Source organism: Talpa occidentalis, unplaced genomic scaffold, assembly GCF_014898055.3.
Source record: "Talpa occidentalis isolate TD23 unplaced genomic scaffold, MPIMG_talOcc4v2.1 talOcc4.15, whole genome shotgun sequence".
In the NCBI taxonomy this organism is placed as follows: domain Eukaryota; kingdom Metazoa; phylum Chordata; class Mammalia; order Eulipotyphla; family Talpidae; genus Talpa; species Talpa occidentalis.
The window spans coordinates 3,678,499-3,697,450 of record NW_023601543.1 but is presented as its reverse complement, the minus strand read 5'-3'; the positions used below and the strand labels follow the sequence as shown (position 1 = coordinate 3,697,450).

General features: G+C 46.3%; 1 protein-coding gene across 4 annotated transcripts in view; it reads left to right on the top strand.

The window, feature by feature from the left end:
• AFF2 (ALF transcription elongation factor 2) overlaps positions 1-18,952 on the top strand; it is a 592,529-nt gene that overhangs the window by 320,408 nt on the left and 253,169 nt on the right. For all 4 annotated transcript variants that reach the window (XM_037511844.2, XM_054695516.1, XM_054695515.1 and 1 more), the window contains exon 3: positions 960-1,820. In XM_037511844.2, coding sequence (XP_037367741.2) covers positions 1,020-1,820 — 801 coding nt within the window. In that variant the 5' untranslated portion in view covers positions 960-1,019. The remainder of the gene's footprint in view (positions 1-959; positions 1,821-18,952) is intronic.

Here is an 18,952-nt window from a genome sequence, read left to right as displayed (position 1 = left end):
ATTTAGTTATGAAAGCTGTGCTTTCTGTATTACAGAACCCCACGCAGGAGCAGAGTTACTTTAAAAACAATCACAACCATTTGAGTAGGATTAGTATATCCTGTAGGGAGTGGTATAGCCGGTACGTGGATGGTCCGTACAATGATTCAGTGGCCAACATTTCTTTGCGAATCTGACTTTGTTTTGATTTAGTTAAGCAACACTTTCAATTCTTGAATAAATTTTTCGAAATCATTGAAATGACACAGGAGAACTTGAGTCACTGTGGATGAACAATCGCACCATTTCACAGCCAGCGGGTATGAGTCATCAATATGTAAACACAGTTGCCCCCAAATATGTAGTCAGACACCAGTAATTTATACAGTCCTTTGATTAAAAAGAATTAGATGTGCTTTAGTCATACGTTAGCTCAATTAGATGTTGGTTAATCCCATGCCTATTCGACACTGAATGCGGTCGTGATAGCACAATTTGACTGACGTCCTTATCCAATGGGCTAAGCCTTTTTCATGGTATAATGGAGCGCAAAGGGCCGTTGTGTCAAGAACAAACAGAAGTCAAACGTTCCATTATGACTGCCATGATCAGTAAGCCGAAGTGGTTAATCACAACGTAGGAAGGAACAGTTCAGCTCATCTGACCTCCAATAAGTGATTTTGCTAATAAAATTCATAAGTGACATAACTCCAAACTTTCTCGCAGTGAGCATGTTTAAGGACAGGCCAAGGCAGTAAACAGATGCTAATCACACAGCTCACGCCAAGAGGCTCTTTCAATAGCGCCATTGATTTCTTCTTACATAGCACATGGAAAGTAGGAAATAATATAGCAGCGTGAGAATTGTAAAGAGCCCTATATGCTAGTCTGCTTCGGACAGCTGGTTAAAACATTACCATTAGGAAACACAAACCTATTCACGCTCTCTCCTCCCACCCCCCATCTTTTCGTTATTTTAGACAAACAAAGGCGATGCACTTGCCAACCGAGTCCAGAACACGCTGGGAAACTATGACGAAATGAAGGATTTGCTAACTAACCATTCTAATCAGAATCATCTCGTGGGGATCCCAAAGAATTCCGTGGCCCAGACTCCCATCAACAAAAGCGAATCAAGTTTTTTTCCGGAACAAAAGAACCGAATGATCCCTCCTCACCAGGACGGCGCTCACCCCCCGGCACCAATGCCTCCGCCTTCAGTCGTGATACTGAACTCGACTCTGATACACGGCAACAGGAAAGCAAAACCCGACTGGCCACGAGATAGCCACAGTGCGAGCGTCACGCCAGCCAGCCAGGCCAGCGGGCAGCCGAACACGGTGCAAACGTCCACGCAGGACCAGCCCCAGGCCAGACTGGAAGACTTCTTCGTCTACCCGGCCGAACAGCCTCAAGTTGGCACAGTGGAAGAACCAAACCCATCTGCCAAGGGAGAGGGTAATGTCAAGCCCAGTGGAGGGGATGCGTTCAAAGAGATCTTTCAGTCGAGCTCACCGGAAGAACCTGAATTTACGGTGCCCGCGCCCGGGTCCCCCCTCCTGGCCTCCTCGCTCTTAGCTCCCAGCAGTGGCCTTTCGGTTCAGAACTTCCCTCCGGGGCTATGCTGCAAAACGAGCATGGGGCAGCAAAAGCCAACGGCCTATGTCAGACCCATGGACGGCCAGGACCAGGCACCGGACATCTCCCCGACGCTGAAACCTTCCATCGAATTTGAGAACAGCTTTGGGAATCTGTCTTTCGGATCACTCTTGGATGGAAAACCCAGTGCAGCCAGTTCAAAGACTAAACTGCCCAAGTTCACGATTCTGCAAACAAGTGAAGTAAGTAATTTTTTTTTTGAAGTTCTGTTTCATTTCTTTTTTTTTTTTTTCTCTGTAGTTCACTGCACTAGGCCTGGAATCAGGTATTCCCAAGCAGTTCTTATTTGCCTTCTTGAGCCGTAGATGAGACTCTTCAAGGTCACAGTCTGAGTCTTGATCTGCTGTCACTTGTGACTTGACTGATTAATACTCTGCACATACTGTTAAATCTCCATAATTTGGAATGACAAAAGACAAGGTCGGTCTGAGTGAATGAAATGTTGGTGTTATAAATGGTTTCAGATGATGCGTTTGTGGGTCTCTCCCGTACAAATGAATGTCATTGGCCACTTTAATCGGTCGTGTACAGCGCGAGGTCCGTGAAGGTCACCGTAGGCCTTCGCTAGCCGATAACGTATCAGGAACATAAAACACAGACGTGGCTTAAGGTCCAAGAATGTACAGGTCTGCGTTGCTGGAACTGGAAGCTGAAGGCATGCTGTTAGATTCTAGCTTGCAGGGCCATTCCTTGACAGGTCTTGATGGTCTCTCTGTCTCCCTCAGTCTTCTGCTTCACCTTCTTCCACAGCCACCGCCATAGCCCTCTTCCCCTGCCTGCCCCTTCTGTCGGAGCAGAGGCAGTGGACTCAACCACAGTTCCACTGGGGGTAGAATGGCTAATCGGGGATCCTGACCTGGGAAAGAGAAATACAGAGGGACCCAAGTCTCGCCCCAGAGGAATAAATCACTAATGACTGGATCCCAGGCCTTCTGGCCCCTGGGTGGGGGACTCATGTGGGGTGGCCCTCAGATACCACCGTGTAAGCGGCCACCTTCTGCACATCAAACACTTTATTGGAGGCCTGTTACTGGTCACCCAAGACACAAAGAGGAGGAACGCAGGTGGAAATGCATCCTCACCAGGCATCACAGTGTTTCTGTCGCTGCAGGTGCCAAGTTAGTGGTGTCTGAGTTAGAGCAGCATTCACATGCGTCTTCTGGACTTCTTCCTTTGTTCATACTCGGCAGATGCAGTGGTTGCAGAGGATGCTGGGAGCACCAGGCAAGGGAGGACTGGGACTATCAATTGTATTTGCTGAATGCGTGTTTTGAATATTTTTTCATTTCTGAGATGACTTGGCTTTCTGTGTCTCCGTTCATCAAGTCTTGTCAAGCTTGCTCCTACGTAGCTCTCCAGTCTGTCACCTCTCCACCCTCAGTGCCTTCCGTGCACCCATGGGTGTCTCAGCCCCTAACTGCTGTGATACTCCCTCCTTTCTCCTCGGGTCCCTCCTCTGTCCCCAGCTGTCCCCCATGCAGGCTGATCTCATGTGCAGATGTGACTATGCTCTGGGAAGTTCAGCGTCTTCGCATTGTTTCCAGGAAAAGTCCCAGCTTCTTAGTCCTGCATACAAAGCTGTTCACTCTCAAATTTCCTGCTCTCTCTCTGACCTCACGCTTCACCGCTGCTTCCTACACAGATGCATCACAGCCAGATGGCTATGCCCGTGCCCCCCCCCATGCTATGCTCTGTTATGCTTCCTTGCTTCTGTTCCTGCTGTACCCCAGCCATTCTAGAATGTCTTTCTCCACCCTCCCTTGTCTTCCTGCTCAAGTCCTGTTTCTCTGTAAAGGCTACTCACTGGTCACTTTGTCTGCAAAGGTTTCCCTGAGTCCATCAGCTTAGTGGCCTACTGCCTCCCCTGGCTCCTTGGACACCTGGTGAGGGCTTGGCTGGCACTGCTTTCATGGTAGAGCAGCTTCTCGTGTCTGTATCTGTCTCCTCTGCTAGACTGTAAGCTCTGCGAGAGCAAGGACTGTCTCATTCCTCTCTGTATCCCTAGAGCCCAGCCAATGCCTGGCACCTAATAGCTACTCAATAAATGTTGAATGAATGAACTTACAAACTGGTTACCTGATTACATTCTCTAAGTCATAATGTGAATCAAATGACATGAACAAGGGTAAACTATTACTAGAAACCCCATCCTCAATTATATTTCTTTAATTGTACTCTGCCTGCCTTTGTCTGATTCCACTCCGCTGCTGCACAACCACTGGGAAATCCTTGTCCTTGTTTTTTTTTAGATGAGTTAAAAAGGGTTGTAATACTTGGAAACCAAAAAGAAACTTGCTTTGAAAGGGCTAGACTAGGAGGCTGGATGTCATTCTTGTCCCTTCTCTTGCCCTGGTAGCTGCTGCATTTCCCCTGTATACAGCAGTGCCATCCGTCGGGACTAGTCCGGAAATAGCACTGGCCTATCAAGAGCGCTGTCAGCCCGTGTCCATACCTCATTAGTGGAGTGACAGGCCACACAGCCAGTGAGATCTGCTCTGTGGAATCCTCTCTCTTGTACATTCACAGCATGGCTGACTCAGATTCAGAAACAACTTCATGCTTTTGCTCAGTGCCCTGGTACACCAGTGAGAGGGCCATTCGCAGAGAGTCTGAGCCGCCATCAGTTCTGGAGATGAGTATCCAAGGAACAGCCAGCGAGGCGCATGCAGTCTTTGGTGACGGTCCAGACCGACTCTCATAGAGCCTTGTATGAAAAATGGGTCAGGTGTGATCAAGTCCCGATAAGCGATCAGTGAGGAACGTACTTATTTTACAATATAGGTCTTAGGGAAGGATTTGAAAGAGGGGCAGGGAGAGGCTTAGGGCCCTAAAGTCAGAAGACCGTACAGGCTCCGAGGGTAATGTAAAACCCACAAATAGGAGGAAGGAAATGAGAAGTTAGACAGCCCAACAGAGTGCTTAGAAGGGTGTCGATGAAAATGTGGGCATAAATATAGACAGGGTGGAGCATTATGGGACTTTGAACCTAATGGAATTTATGTGGCTAAAACTCTCAACAAGTCTGGAAATTCACCCTATTAAATCTTGATGCGCTTTTCAAAAGCACTTAGCATTAGAATCCCGCCCTGGTTCCTGGCGCCAAGCGCTCCAGGCCTGGGGTTCTGGGTCCTTACTCAAAGTAGCAGTCCTCGATGAACGGAAGCATTACTTTGAGTTATTACTAACAAGGCATATCCATAGAGTGATCTCGGGGTTTCTCTGAGTAGTCCCAAATCTTTCAGTAGCTCTGGTGACCGGAAGCTGACACTGTGGGTTAGTGAAGTGCGTTTGCCAGGAGTCAGGGGGTTGAATGACTTGAAAACAGCATCCTAAGATACACAGCACCCAGATAGCATTGTATTTGTGAGCCGAGAAATCATAACCTTTTATGGAAAAGTGACGTTGGCGTGCATGGACACATGTTCGTTTACTTGTCTCTGCTGGCTTCTGTAGTGAGGCCACTTACCTTATATCCTGTCACGAGACATCTCGCTTCTGAGAATTTCCAAATCAGTCATAAGGATACTAGAAGTCTAGCCAACTTTATTGAGAAAGGTCACCATTTCAACTGCAGCTTTTTCTTGAAGCAAATAATTTGTTTAAAAACTTCGTGTTACAAAAGTTACTCACACTTTAGGCGACCCGAATAAAGAAGACGGATGTGTTCTGCAGTTGGGCTTAGAAAGAATTTTCTGGGAACTGCATGTGAACACAGTAAAAAGCCTATTTATATCAAGTGGAAACTGAGGGTTGCTCGCAGATGGTGTTTTATTAGGAAATGAATTTGTTAATAAATGTAGTTTTAGACATGATTTCATTACAGATGTTTTTGTTTATATTTTCATTAGGCTAAAAATCTGCCGGCTTACGTAGCTTTGCATTTTGGTGCAATTTGTTAAGGTTAGTATTTCGGGAATGCAGATAATGGCATGCAAATGACGGGATCAATGCCATGTATTACGTGTCTCCATCCCAGGTACGGCACTAACGTGTGCAGCAGCGTCATCCGCGTAAAGGATCGTTTGCTTTACAAGCTGCTCTTGCTGTGACCTAAGGCCTCAACACCAGGAGTCTCTTAGAAAAGTTTAATGGAACTGATGTGAATGATGGGATTTGGCTTCAGCTTATTTCAGCGGCTAGCTTTGTCAACCAGCTGAAAAGTTATTGCTCGTCGTGCCTCTTTTATTTTATAGCCTATGCGGTGAATAGTATGAGTGTAATTAGCTTTATTTATTATGAGATAATGGGAAGCTCAGGTCCCTGGGCCAGAACTGCAGGGAATGTGGGAACTTACCATTGTGTGCTGGATGTGTCCGGGCAGCGTACACAGAAGCCATGGAGAGGCTCCCCAAAGGCCAGAAGGCCTCCAGCTGCGGTGCGCAGCCCGCGTCACTGAGCACTGTCCACTTGATACAGATCCTGAGTTGAGTTTTTGGTCCATTCCTGTGGAAACAAAATTGTATCTAGTCAAAGGCTATCCCTGGCCTAATTCCCACCTCCCTGGGAGTGAGTGGGGACCCCTTTGAGAGCCCTCCCTCTTCCAGGATGCTACACAGACTCCTGGTTTGAGCGTTTATGTCCGGGATGCGCCTGATCCACAAAGCTTCGTCCCCTCTGTGAGTCTGGCATTCATTGGTGTTCAGTTATTTTTTTTTTTCTTCCCAGACATCTCTTCCCCTCTGCTTTTACCATCCCTCTACACTAATGATGGGGCCGCCCCGGACATCTGAAAAGGGCAGTAGATAATCCAAGGGCAGCCGAGCCTGGCGTTCTCCGTGACGGGGCGGTCACAGATGCTGGGGGGAGACTCAATTGCTGCCCATAATTCAGTGAGTAGGAAAGCTGTCCTGGGGAGAGAGATTTTGAACTTGACCTACTGGGCGGATTTACAGCAGGTCGGGAGGGATCTGCGGGGCAGCTGACACGTGTGCAAGTGCGCGATGGGCCGACAGAGAGGCCCGTGCAGAAAGGGGAGCGCAGGCACCGTTTTTTTGCCCACAGGCCAGTTTGTCGCTGCAGGTTTGTAGGACCAAAGTGACACAGGGCTCGAAAGCCAGACCCTAGGTGTCTGCATGCCTAGGCAGTGTGGCTGCCAGACAGAGGCGCTGAACTTGAACATTCACTTCCCCAGTGGCTTCCTAGGAGCGCTCTCAAGCCAGTTGCTCTCAGCAGCCCCGGCAGTAATCCCTGAGCTCCCGAGGGAGCGCTGCTCCCTCCCAGGCCTGCACAGCTCTTCTCTTCTGAGCAGGCACCTGCTTCTCCTTGGCCTACCTTCCCAAGGCTCTTCCTGAAGTCGCGTTGGTGTAGTTACTCGGAACCCGTCCTTCGGTGGCGCCGTCCAACATTCCTCATTGGCCTGGTCCTGCTCAGGAGTAGACCCCAGCCTGGGATCAGTGAAGATTGTGCAAATACCTGGGTGTTTTCCTTTTCACTTTCTCAAGTCCTGTTCTCTCTCTCTCTCTATGTGTGTGTGTGTGTGTGTATGTGTGTATATATGTATATATATGTGTGTTTCTTTGCTGATTCCATATGTAACTGATTCTGGTGATTTTAGGGTCTGGGAACAATGTCATCTATTTCTACAGCTCACTTTAAAATGTATCATTACACTATTTGTGTTCCGTGCATGTGTCATGGCGTTCTGTCCCTTGTCACTTTTAATATTTTTTTTTGTTTGTTTGGAAACAAACCCAAAGATTGATTGTTATTCTGAAGCTTGTCAATTCTTATATTATGGAAATTTAAGTCACCATTAATTAGGATACCTTTGAAATGTCATTATTTGTTCATTATTTTAGGGATTCCTTATAAGAGGAGTCAGTCTTGTTTGGGAATGCATGTGTACCACAGAGAGATGTAGATGGCCCAGGCTTGTGAGCCCGCAGGTGACCGCTACAGGCCTTTCCTTCCTCAGGGAGCTCACGGTAGCTCTCGGCGACGCTTCTTCCAGTTCCAAATCCCCTGTGGTGAAGTCCGAACCCAACTGGTCTGTAAAGGGACACCCGCCATGCCCTCTCTTACCCACGCCCCTCCAAGCGTGCGAGCATTTATGGAACCCACAGGGATGGGGGCCTGCACCCCCTCACCACCAGTCTCTAGAAGACTCTGGGCAATTGCGAGACTATATAAACATGGGATTTTCTTTAGGGCTTGAATACCAATTCAATCTGGAGTATTATTAGATTTCCACTTTTTTTTTTTAAATGAAGATAAAGAGCGATCGGTTGCATTTCACTCCAAATATCAAGCTGTGATCTCAGAAAGAGCCTCCTAATCCTTTTGTCACTACCTACTAACATATTGAAAGATGGAGAAGTCCTACTTTCACATTACTTGTAGGAAAATATTTTGACAGGTTCAGTATGCAGTAAAGTGATAAGCTTTTGTTACTTGTGTTCCAAATCATCCCGTTATCATCACGGGATATATCAATAATGTTCTGAGCCAGTCATCCAAATCAGACTGCGTATATTCTGCGTTCAAGAAGAAAAAATTGACAGCTAGATAACCATATTGATTCAACCCGAACAGTGATGTGAAGGGCTTTCAAGAGGAGTAAAAAAATTCTTTATGACGGTCATAGCTTTAGTACTTTTTTAATTGACGAGAAAGCAAATAATCTCTATCTCTTAGAGAAGCACAATGCTTTGGTCGCCAAACAAAATTTATAATATAGGAGGCAATAAAAAAAACCTCTCCTTTATATTTTTTAGTGTACAAATGCTTCCACATATACACTATCTCATATTTTCCCAGCTTTGTTGAGGCAGAATTGACAAATATACTCTGGGGTCGAACTTGAAGTTTTGATATAAGTATGCACTGTGAAATGATCCCCACATGCACACTAATTAACATTCACACCCATCACCTCACCGAGCTACCATTTTTGTGTGTGGTGAAAACACTTAAAAATGTACCCTCTTGGGCCTCCCCTGGTGGTACAGTGGTTGAGCGCTGGGCTGCGAAGCTCCCCGCAGCCTCTGCAGCGCCAGTTCAATCCCCGGCTGCTGGTGAGGGTCCCACATGGCGCGCAGACCTCTCCTGCCGCCCGCTGCTCCCCTCAGCAGTGTACTTGGTCAGTCTGCCTGCTCTGCTCCCCGCTCTGGCTCTGGTGAATCCTCTCACCCTCCCGCGCTTCTGACTGTACCCAGTGCTTGTATAAATAAATAAATAAATCTTTAAAAAAAATCTACCCTCTTGGCAAATTTCGAGTGTCACGTTCACAGGTGCTAACGGTCGTCACCAGCTGTACTGTAGATCTCCAGAATTTATTTGTCTGGCCTAACTGGAACGTTGAACCCTTGACCAATAGTTCCCATCTCCCCCTCCAGCCTCCATCTGGTTTTGATCAGGATTATCATGAGTCCCTTTGCAGAGATATAGGAAAACTGTCAAAGAGACTGAGGGTCACTTGCCTCAAGCCGCAGAGCTGGCAAGTGGCAACCAGGACTAGACCCCAGGTCCTCGTCACGCTTCCCCGTGCGCAGGGCATGGAGGGCGATACTGCCTACGGAGGGGTTAATTTTCTAAAAGTAGCTCCTTACCGGCCCATAAGGGGCAAGAGAATAATGAGCTGAATCCAGCTTAAGTTGAAATTCCCTTGCTGGGTTCCAATTTCAAAAGTCTGGGGCCAAACATACCAAAAGAGCAATTTTTCTTGTGGCATACAGGTTATACTCATGTGTTTTTCATTTACAAATCTGGTGAGAAGTAGTGTTTTTGCAATATTCCTAAATGAGTAACATATGACAGAACTTGTTAGCAGACCTTTCCTTGGTTCATAAAGTTTCTGAGTTTTTGTCTCTGGTAGGATGACTTTAGCAGAATGCTCAGACAACATAAGTAAAAGGTGGGTTTCTGTGGCTGAAACACAATCACCCTCAAGACAAAGCTTAGATGTCAAGGTGAGGTAAGTAAACAGTGGGCGTGCTAATAATTGGTAGGAAATAATTGCTAGAGAAGGAGTAAATGAGAGTTCCCTCAAATGTTGGAGTTCCACAAGTATATTAATTTTAAAAACGTCCAGGTCATCCGATTGCGTGAGGAGCTAGCAAGGAACAGGAGAGGAGCCCTGGCTTTTATTCACAGCTGCTAGGTGGACAGGCCCCCCGTACCTCTGCAGAATACAGACGACCCACACATTCCTTACTAATGATATCGCTCCAAGAAGCAGTGAACTGTAACTAGCCATGGAAGATCTTTGAAAGATATTCAAGATGCTGGAAATGGGTGATATATTAGTTTTCAGTAGTTGCTGTAGCAAAGTATTGTAAACTAGGTGGCTTAAAAGAACAGAAACTCACTCCCTGACAATTATGGAGGCTGGAAATGCACAGAGGTGTCAGCAGGACTGGACTCTAGTTGCTCTGGGGTAGGATCCGTCCCATTCAAGTCCAGCTTCTGCTGGCCCCAGGCATGCCTTGGCTTGTGCACATCACTGCAGTCTCTGGCTACGTTGCTCTCCCCTGTGTCTCTCGTCTCTCTTTTTATCAGGACATCAGTGCTTGGCTTTAAAGCCCACCCTAAATATGTCTAAGATTATTTCATGTCTCTATCCGTAACCGACTGCATATGTCAAGACCATATTTCCAAGAAGAGTTATCATCTACGGTTCTGGGAAGGCATGAGTTTGGGGCGGGGAGATCTTTTCAGCCCACTGGGAGCGGGATCGTTCTTCACACTGGAAATGGAGGGCGGTCAGGCGGTGTTCATTGTGAAAACCCCAGGCCAGTCCGCAGGAGCGTGGCGTGCTTCCCCGTCTGACGACAGGTGAGGTGCACGAGGGTTCTGAGCAAGAGGCTCTTTCAGCCCTTCCGTTTATACCCATGGGAAAGAGAACTGCTGTGAATAACCCGTTTAAACAGAATTGTGCAAAACTGATTAAAAATATTTTTCACCTAGTAAATATAAAGTTTGTTTTCAATGAAATAATAGAAAATAATTTATCAGGGCAGGTGCCTTGATTGTAAGCCAGAGCTAAGTGGGCAAGCTTTTTTTGTAAAGCCAATACTTTTCACCTTTTTGAACTAGAGGACCCAAGGCAAATCATAATGAGACGTAAACAAATGGGGTGTCTGCGTCAATAGCATTTTATCTGTGAACATTGAAACTCAAATATCACACACTTCCATGTGTCACGAATAGTCTTCATTTCTCCCAACCATCTTTCCATGTCCAGAACATTCTTAGCCAGAGATCCGTCCAAAAGCAGGCAGTGAGCTGGGTTTGACTTGCAGACGTGAGTGTGCTGACCCCCGGGTTAGCGCCGTACCAAGCTTTAGACGCAAACCCCATTTGATTTGCTCTGCTAGTCCTCACCGGAAAGGGAGCTTTGAGTCCGGCGGGGAGGAATGTCCAGGGAGCAGAATCCTACTGTCAGCAGAGGGGACTGTGGCCAAAGGAGAACTGAGCAGTGCGGGGAAGGTTCCTGCAGGTACACACGCAGGAGGATAAGAAGGAGCTGGACTCGGGAGGCGAAATACTCTCCACTCCCGCAAACCACACCTCCACTCGGGAGGGGCTTTTCCCTGAGTGACTGCTGAGGTCAAGTTCGTTCTGTCTTTTGCTTTTTTAGAATTTTGGTGCCTGAGCTGCTGGGGCCAGGAACCATTTCCACAGCCAGGCTTGGGCTCAGTCTCACAGGGTGTGAAGAGATGACGTCGTGATAGCTACTCAAAGGAAACCGGTCCCCTAACTCTGTCTAGAGGGAGGGACCTGGGCCCAGCCCAGTTGGGGTTCTGGAATCTGCTGGGACTGAGGAGGACTGAAGTAGTACATACTGGACTTGGGTACGGGGCTGTAGGACTCTCTAAGATTCTAGAACTGGCAAGTGCTGTTGCATAGTCTGAGGCTTTGGGGTGAATGCACTGATGATCTGTGGCAGCCCCCTGCAGGCTGTATCCTAAGAGTTAATGGACAAATGAGGTGGTATCTTGGCCAGGTAAAGTGGACTGTGTCTAAGCCTTGGGAGTTGCTGGGGAGGCCATGTGTTCTGGGATATCAGGGTATCACGACAGCTTACTGCCACCCACAGAAGAATGCTGTTCCAATTTCATTAAATAGGTTGGTGGAGGGGAAGGAGCTGTCCTCTTGTACGGTTTCCGAGGTCACCGTCCACGTGGCCTGCATTACGGTGCTGGATCTAGGCCACAACTATTCTTTGACCTTTCTGTGCCTGGTAGGATCTCCAGTTCACCAAGATCTTGATGCAAACTTGCTGAGGAAGCTGGCTTTCTCTGCCGTCCAGAGCACCTGCTGGGGATGCAGGCCACGAGGCTGACAGTGCGTGGGGTCTAACCACGTGTTCCCTCTTGTGTTGAGGCACTCACATTGTCTGTCTGCAGCTTGACCCTGTTTACTTGAACACAGCTGGCTTTCAGGTCCTTTGAAGGCGGAAGATCTAATAGCCCTCCCCAGGCAAGATTGATGGGTAGAAGGGCCCACACTGAAGACGTCAGTCTGATTCCATAATCCCCTACAATAAATCTTGGAGAAAATGTCCTGGCTGGATATGTGAGGCAACATTCGGCCCAAAGTCAAACATCTAAACAAAACAACCGTTTTGAGTTGTTCACATTGAGTCTGATATTATGAATTGTGATGTGTTACATCTGCAAATAGTGTCCTCTGCATAGTTGGAAGGCTCCATTGGAAGAGAATACTTACAAGATCTCATGTCTTCTTTTATCTAGTCATTGTATTTGTTCATCCGTTCAACAGACATTTAGTTTGAACACCATTGTGTACTAAGCGCCATGCGAGGCCCTGGAAAACTGAGATCATAAAGATATGTTGCCTGATCTTAACTAGCGTGGGGGACGTGGGCCTCCAAACAGAAGAACCACAGTGAAATATACTAGAGGGTTCCTCAGTGTCCTGTGGGAGCGGAGAGGATGACCGAGATGGTCTGCAGTGTTCGGAAAGCTTCTTCAAGTAGGCGGTCACTTCTCTGCTTGCTCTTAGAGTGTGATGGGAGGTTTTCCTGGTAAAGAAATGGCGGCATGTGCGTTTCCTACCATGGAAACCCACATCACGTTCATGAGATGCAAAACTACTGGGGTCGTGAGATGCCAAAGAGTGTGCTGTGCTTGGGGAGTGAGCGGGGGCGGGGATTCGTCGGGAAAGGATCAGGGTCTTGGCGCCCGCTCGGGTGGGTGCGGGGCCTTTAATGCTCTAAGCGTGGTGGTGGATGATGTTTTAGAAAAGTCATGTTGGGGGAAGGGAGAGCTGGGCATGGTGAAGCTGGTGAGGTTGGAGGGAGAAAAAGGCACTGAGCAGGTATTAAACTAGTCCAGGCCACAAGTGCAGGCAATTTATACTGAATTGTTTTCAAGTTAGATTTTTGAAGGTTGATTTGATGACGTTCAATGATTAATTAGATGGGCACAGAGAGGAAGCCCAAGAGGGATCTAAAATGGCCCTGAGGTTTCTAGCCTGGGCAGCGGTGGATGGTGACATGGAAATCGTCCCCAAGCAGGTAAGCGTCGTCTTTTATCTTTTTTACTGTCGTGCTGTCATGTTTGAATGTGTGATATTTGATGAATGTTTGCCCCGTGTTTCTTGTGCAAAGCTTTGTACAAAAATCATGATTGTCTTATGCTGCAGTGAAGGATTTATTTCCTATAAATGGCCTCTTTGGTTCGTCACTTAAAAATTAATATCCTAACTCAGGAAGATGGTATGGTACTTTAGAGAACATGAGAAAAGATGCTGAAATATACTTTCCTACAACTCGCAAAAGTGGAAGTGACAATTTTCTCTGAGTTATGGGGTACATTAACTTGTGTTTTGTATTTTTTGAAGTCAAATGAAGATATTTCCCATTGAATGACTCTTGTAGTGAAAGCTGCGGACTTGGCTGTGGTCGTTCCTGATTTATTTTTCCTGTAGAATCAGACTGTACAGGGAATAAGCTTTCCACCCCACCCCACCCCGTCCTCTTCCCCTGACAGAATCCTCAGTGACGAATTGCATCTTTTCATTTTGCTGGACTGTGAGTAGGGTTTTAATGACGGGTTTTCCATAGAAATTGTTGCTTCAAAATTGTTGCTTCTAAATGCTCCTCCCTTGCCTTGATTATTTGGTGGGCGTGACCATTGCCTTTCAGTTAAGGTCATGCATTTCTGGTGGTGGAAGGAAAGAAAGGACTAGAATTGAGTTTATACTCCATAGTAGGATTCACATAGGGTTTTCCAACGACAGGAAAATGAATCATGGTGGATTAGCTTTATTTTACTTAGCGCTCTTCTGTGCTTGACTGTTCGAACTTCTCTGTGCAGCCCCTGTGTGCTTCCTTACTTTGAAATCATTCTAAACACAGAGGCTTTGGGAGCATCTCCCCAAACAACCTCATCACAAAGAGTTACAGAACTGGGCCTTGAACTCTGGACTTGTAACTCTGGACATTAAGCTCAAAGAAAAAAATGATTGCTGCCTTGAAAAACAGTTCACATTCTGTGAGCACACAGGATGTGGAAATGTAGCATTCTGAGAAAACTGAGGACTGCCTTTGCCTGGGAGATGACCGGGGTGGCACATCCGTGGTGATGATTGTGTAATTTGTAGAACTGGAGACACCTGGTGCTGGAGGAACTCTGCAGAACCAGCTGTTTTGGTTGGCTTAATAGAAGCGCATTGGTCCTCTGTTAGACTGGACGTTCCTCACTCGGGATGACGTCCTTGAAGGCAACAGGCAGGGCAGGGCCTTCATCCGAGAGCACTTGAACCAAAACTAATCAAATACAAACTGGAGCTCAGCCACTTGGCTCAACTCAGAGCTGCGGAGGAAAGTTCCTTAGCTGGGACGTTCCAGCAATTAAGTCAGCCCTATGAAAAACAACAGCTAACTTCTCTACTTTGACTTAGGAAGGAAAAGGCCTCCCTACCACATAAATATGTTCACCTTCTGGGAGGGGAAGGAAGGAAATTGTGGCTGCACTATGTTATTGAATCTCCCTGAAATTTCCCTTTGGAGTTTTGGGAAGATTAAAGGATTGAATGCCAATGCCTACCACACACAAGGGCCCCGAAATAAGCCTTCCCTATATTTGCATCAGCTCCCGCACCTCTTACGTAGAATTAGTGCAAGTGTGTTATCCAGCAGTGCTTTAGAGTGTTCAGATACATATTGGGTTGGAGATGAATCACTGAGAGATGAGATTTAGTCCGTGGATATTAACTGTGACATGATTCATTATGTGATTTACGTAGGTAGACATAAATAGATTTCTGTCCAAAGCTTATAACAATATACCCAAAAAACCATATCATAACACTGTTTTTGAGCACTGCTGGGAAAAGGGTACTGTTAATTTTTTTTTCAATGGCAATCTGATGGTGAAGTCAATGTGTGCTAGGAAAAACGAGTTTCACTACCAGCAGTGTAAAAATTGCATCTTCATAAATCAAGAGGATCTAGTACTCAGAGCTAGCAATAACAGGGCTGTCTGAGCTTCCTGTTTTGAATAAGTCATTAGACATTTTAGTCTTTGCATTCCTATTTAATCTGTACAGCATTATTTATTCCAATAATTAGTGTTAACTTCCTTGGCAGTAGGCAATATAATTACCTTTAAAATTTAAATGGGATAAAAATGCCTTGAGAACATGGCTTAGGAAAACTCTTAATATTTATTTTCAGTTGCCTCTTTAATTATTCATTTATGTTGTATTTGAAAAAGAAAAGGATCTTGAAAAATGGAAGGCCGCTGACAGAATTATGTCCCCCAGGAAGGGCCTTGGCTTTCTCGGTTGCTTGGATGGCTAAGACCTTAGTACTGTCCAGTGGAAGCACCACGCCTCCTTTAGCTCTGAATTCCTTTCCATTAGAACAGCCCACACTGCTTTTTCCTGTTATGGTTCTCCTTACCGTGAGTTTCCATCATTCTCCCTTCCCAGGTATGTAAAATCCCAAGGTCATAGGTCACTGAATTGCAAGCTTTGGCACCTCCATTCACTAGGCAACCAGGCAATTATTTCAGCTTATTTGAAAATTCTCGGTGTCATTTGTGTGACTTTTGATTCAAGTATAAATATGAAGGTGATTATTTGCTTAAATATGTATCTAATTAGAACCCAGTTTATAGGCTTGATAAACCCTCTAATTCTGAATAAGTATACTAGTTTCCGAGAAAAATCAGTGTTGCTAAAGATGGAAGAAATAAAACTAGCCTGTTCTGAAGCCATTATGAAGAACAAAAGCAATTGCAAGGGAAGGTTGATAGTTATTCATTCATTCATTATGCATGGAGCGCATCTGCATGCATAATGGACTTTCATCTTTCTGGGGCATCCAAAAATGTTTAAAGTAGAGACTGGATTTTTGCCAATTCCAGTTCATCGTACCTGATACAAGAGGGGGTGCGCGTAAAGCACGTGTGCAATAAGTGAGTGTCCCCCCGGAAGAACTGAGCAGTCTGTAGACTATTGAGGCAATTGGATAATAACCCGGGAAATGTGAGTGCAGCTGTGTGGTGACAAGGTACAAACATAAGGGTAGTTTATGAGCAAGCCTTTCTTGAAGATGAAGGCCAGCCAGCAAGGCTCGGAGTGGGGGCCGTGAGGGGAAGCAGATGCCCAGAGTGGCATGGAACCCTTTTGATAAGTAACCAGCAGACTCTTCATCACTTGATCTTTGCCAGGCGTCTCTTCCGTGCAGAGCGCTGCTCTGGGGTTTGATGGCGGGACAGGCGGGCTAGATTGTGCCCTGCATTCAAGACACTGAGCTCTGGCAGGGCAACTCTCAGGCCCAGTACACAAATAGCAATGAAGCAGGGTCCCCTGCCAGGGTTGCAGGCTCATGCAGGCGCTGCAGGCGCCCCGTGGGGGGTGGGGGGAAGCGTGCATGCTGCGAGGCAGATCTCGGGCATGCTTGAGCGGAGCGCTGCCCTCTACGCCACGGCCCGGAGGAGAAGCACTCGGGAGAAATCATGGGTTTCACCCTCTTCGGGGGCCTTTGACGTTTTTGAGAAATGGATGAACACTCTACTCCTCTCTCCAGAAGGGCGTAAACTGGGCATACTCGACTTTGGAGGCAATTCTTAGATTTCCTGAAGACAATCTGGGGATCCCTGAGGAAGTCCTTGTAGCTAACTTAACTTTGAGACCTTCGGTGTCTTGGGGGACAGGGAGAGACACACTCACCTTGCAGGCCCATCACCTCCAGCCACGTGATGTGGGCCTCAATGTCAGTTCCTTGGACACACAAGGGCACTAACTAATGCACGCTCCCATGTATTGACATATAAAATGAGTTCACAGAAGTTACAGTATTTCACAACCACGTTCCACAATACCACGTGGCTGTGTGTGTTTCCCCGAGAACAGAGGGGGTGGCCGCACTGCTAGGTGGTTTGATTCCCTCATTCTATTCCCACCGTGAACAAACTACTTGTGTTTTTAGAGAATCCCAATATGCAAAAGAAAATGAGGCAGCATTACTGGGAAATAGAGGCCGGCCCTAGTTTCCAGAATAAGCAAATTAAAAAATAAGCCTAAATGTTCTATTGCAATGGTCTCGATCACAGTGTGCAAAAAAAGTGCGTGTGCATACAGAGGTGTGTATTTGTGTGTATATATGTGTAAGAATAACCGAACGTTAGTTAATAGGACTTCAGGGATCTGTTTCACACTCCCCTCCAGAGGTCTCTCCACTTTCCTACTGCTTAGGGACACATCTTCCTGTATTCCCCACAGTTTATTTTGATTTATTAATTGGTAAATATACTGATTTTGGTCAGAACATCCACATTCACACGCAGAAACACACACACACATACAGGTGTGTGTGTGTAACAAAATATGCAGTTGACAAATGCATATTCCAGTTGTACAAACCTGATATTTAATGAAGAAATAGAAGGAGGTGGCAGTGGGTGGTTAGATTTGAAATCAGAAGTTATTCAGCTGGTCATTGTACAGGTCACTCAGGTTGACTTGTCTACTGTGAATGTTTTGATCGCAGGACTTCAACACAGGTGATCCTAATTTTAAGAAAGCAGGTGGAATAAATTCTCATTATACCAGCAAAAGCCTGTCCATCCAGCTTTTCATTGCTTTTTAACACTTCTCTCCAAAATAAAATGAGCAATTGTTTGAAAGTGCTTTTAGTACTTGTGCCACGTGGACGCGGCTTGTTTCTGACATCTACAATCCTTTTAATGAAAGTGCCACAGCTCCCCTACTACCACGACCACTGCCAAGTGTCATGTAAACCTGTGTCTCAGGCTGCATGGATAGAAAGCACTGCCAGCCCAGCCAGCTCCCGAGGAAGATTCACAATGCTGGTAATAGAGTCGAGCCAGGCGGTCTTCACTAGACTAGGCCCCGAGTAGGTATTGTATACATGTATGTTGTAAAACGGGTGGATGGCTGTCCGGCTGGCTGGTGGGCATTTGAGGCAGGCCTAGTGACATAGCATGCTTATCCACTTAGATGAAAAAGGAAACTTTTTCAAAACAAATGCTGGGCTTTGGTTTATAATAGTCAACAGTCTATGTTTTAATCAAAAACTTACATAAAATGATCCTAATCTGTTATTATTTGGGTGTTTTTCTTTCTTGTACTGAGAAATTCCAAAAAGTTAGTGAGTTAGATAGGTCGTAATTCCTAACCCTCTGGGAAAGTATATTGGAGAAATCCTACGCTTAGGAAATACAGCTATTATCTCCATTTTGTTATTGTTAGAAGTACAAATGGGTCTGCAGGGGCAGAAGTGACAGCAGACATATTCTACTGCAGCATAGCCTGGCCTGGGATGGATCAGTGGAGAGATCTGAGGCCCTCCCATCATCTACTTGTGACTGACTTGTGGTCTTGGGTCTTTCTTGAGTTGGTCATACATACGTTGAGTAAGTCACACCCATTCTCTTAGCCCAATATTGCTCATCATTTAGAGGGAGAGGTAATCCCTGCTTTACTTGCCCTAAAAGGCTATGTGGAACTCCACCTGGGTTATGGCTGTGCAGTGTGCTGTAAGCTGTCAAGTGTGTTGTGCGTACAGCAGGAGAGCTTCCCCAGTCCTTCTGTCTGACCAGTTGGAATGACATGTGCGTCCTTCTCAGTCACTGTAGCTGTGACCGGGACTGTATCCACCTACATGACTCAAGAATTAAATGATGCACACGTGAGATTAAAGCTTCATGTTTTTCTTCTGACTTTGGATGTTTGTGAACTTCAGGAGCTGCCCTCGTGCAGCCCTCTGCCGCTTCGCCTTCCCGTGGTGGATGGAGGGACCGGGCTTGCAGCGGATTTCTGCTGATTTTGCTCAGTGCGTTCCACATGTCGGCTTGGGCGGGGAAATAGGTCTTTTTCC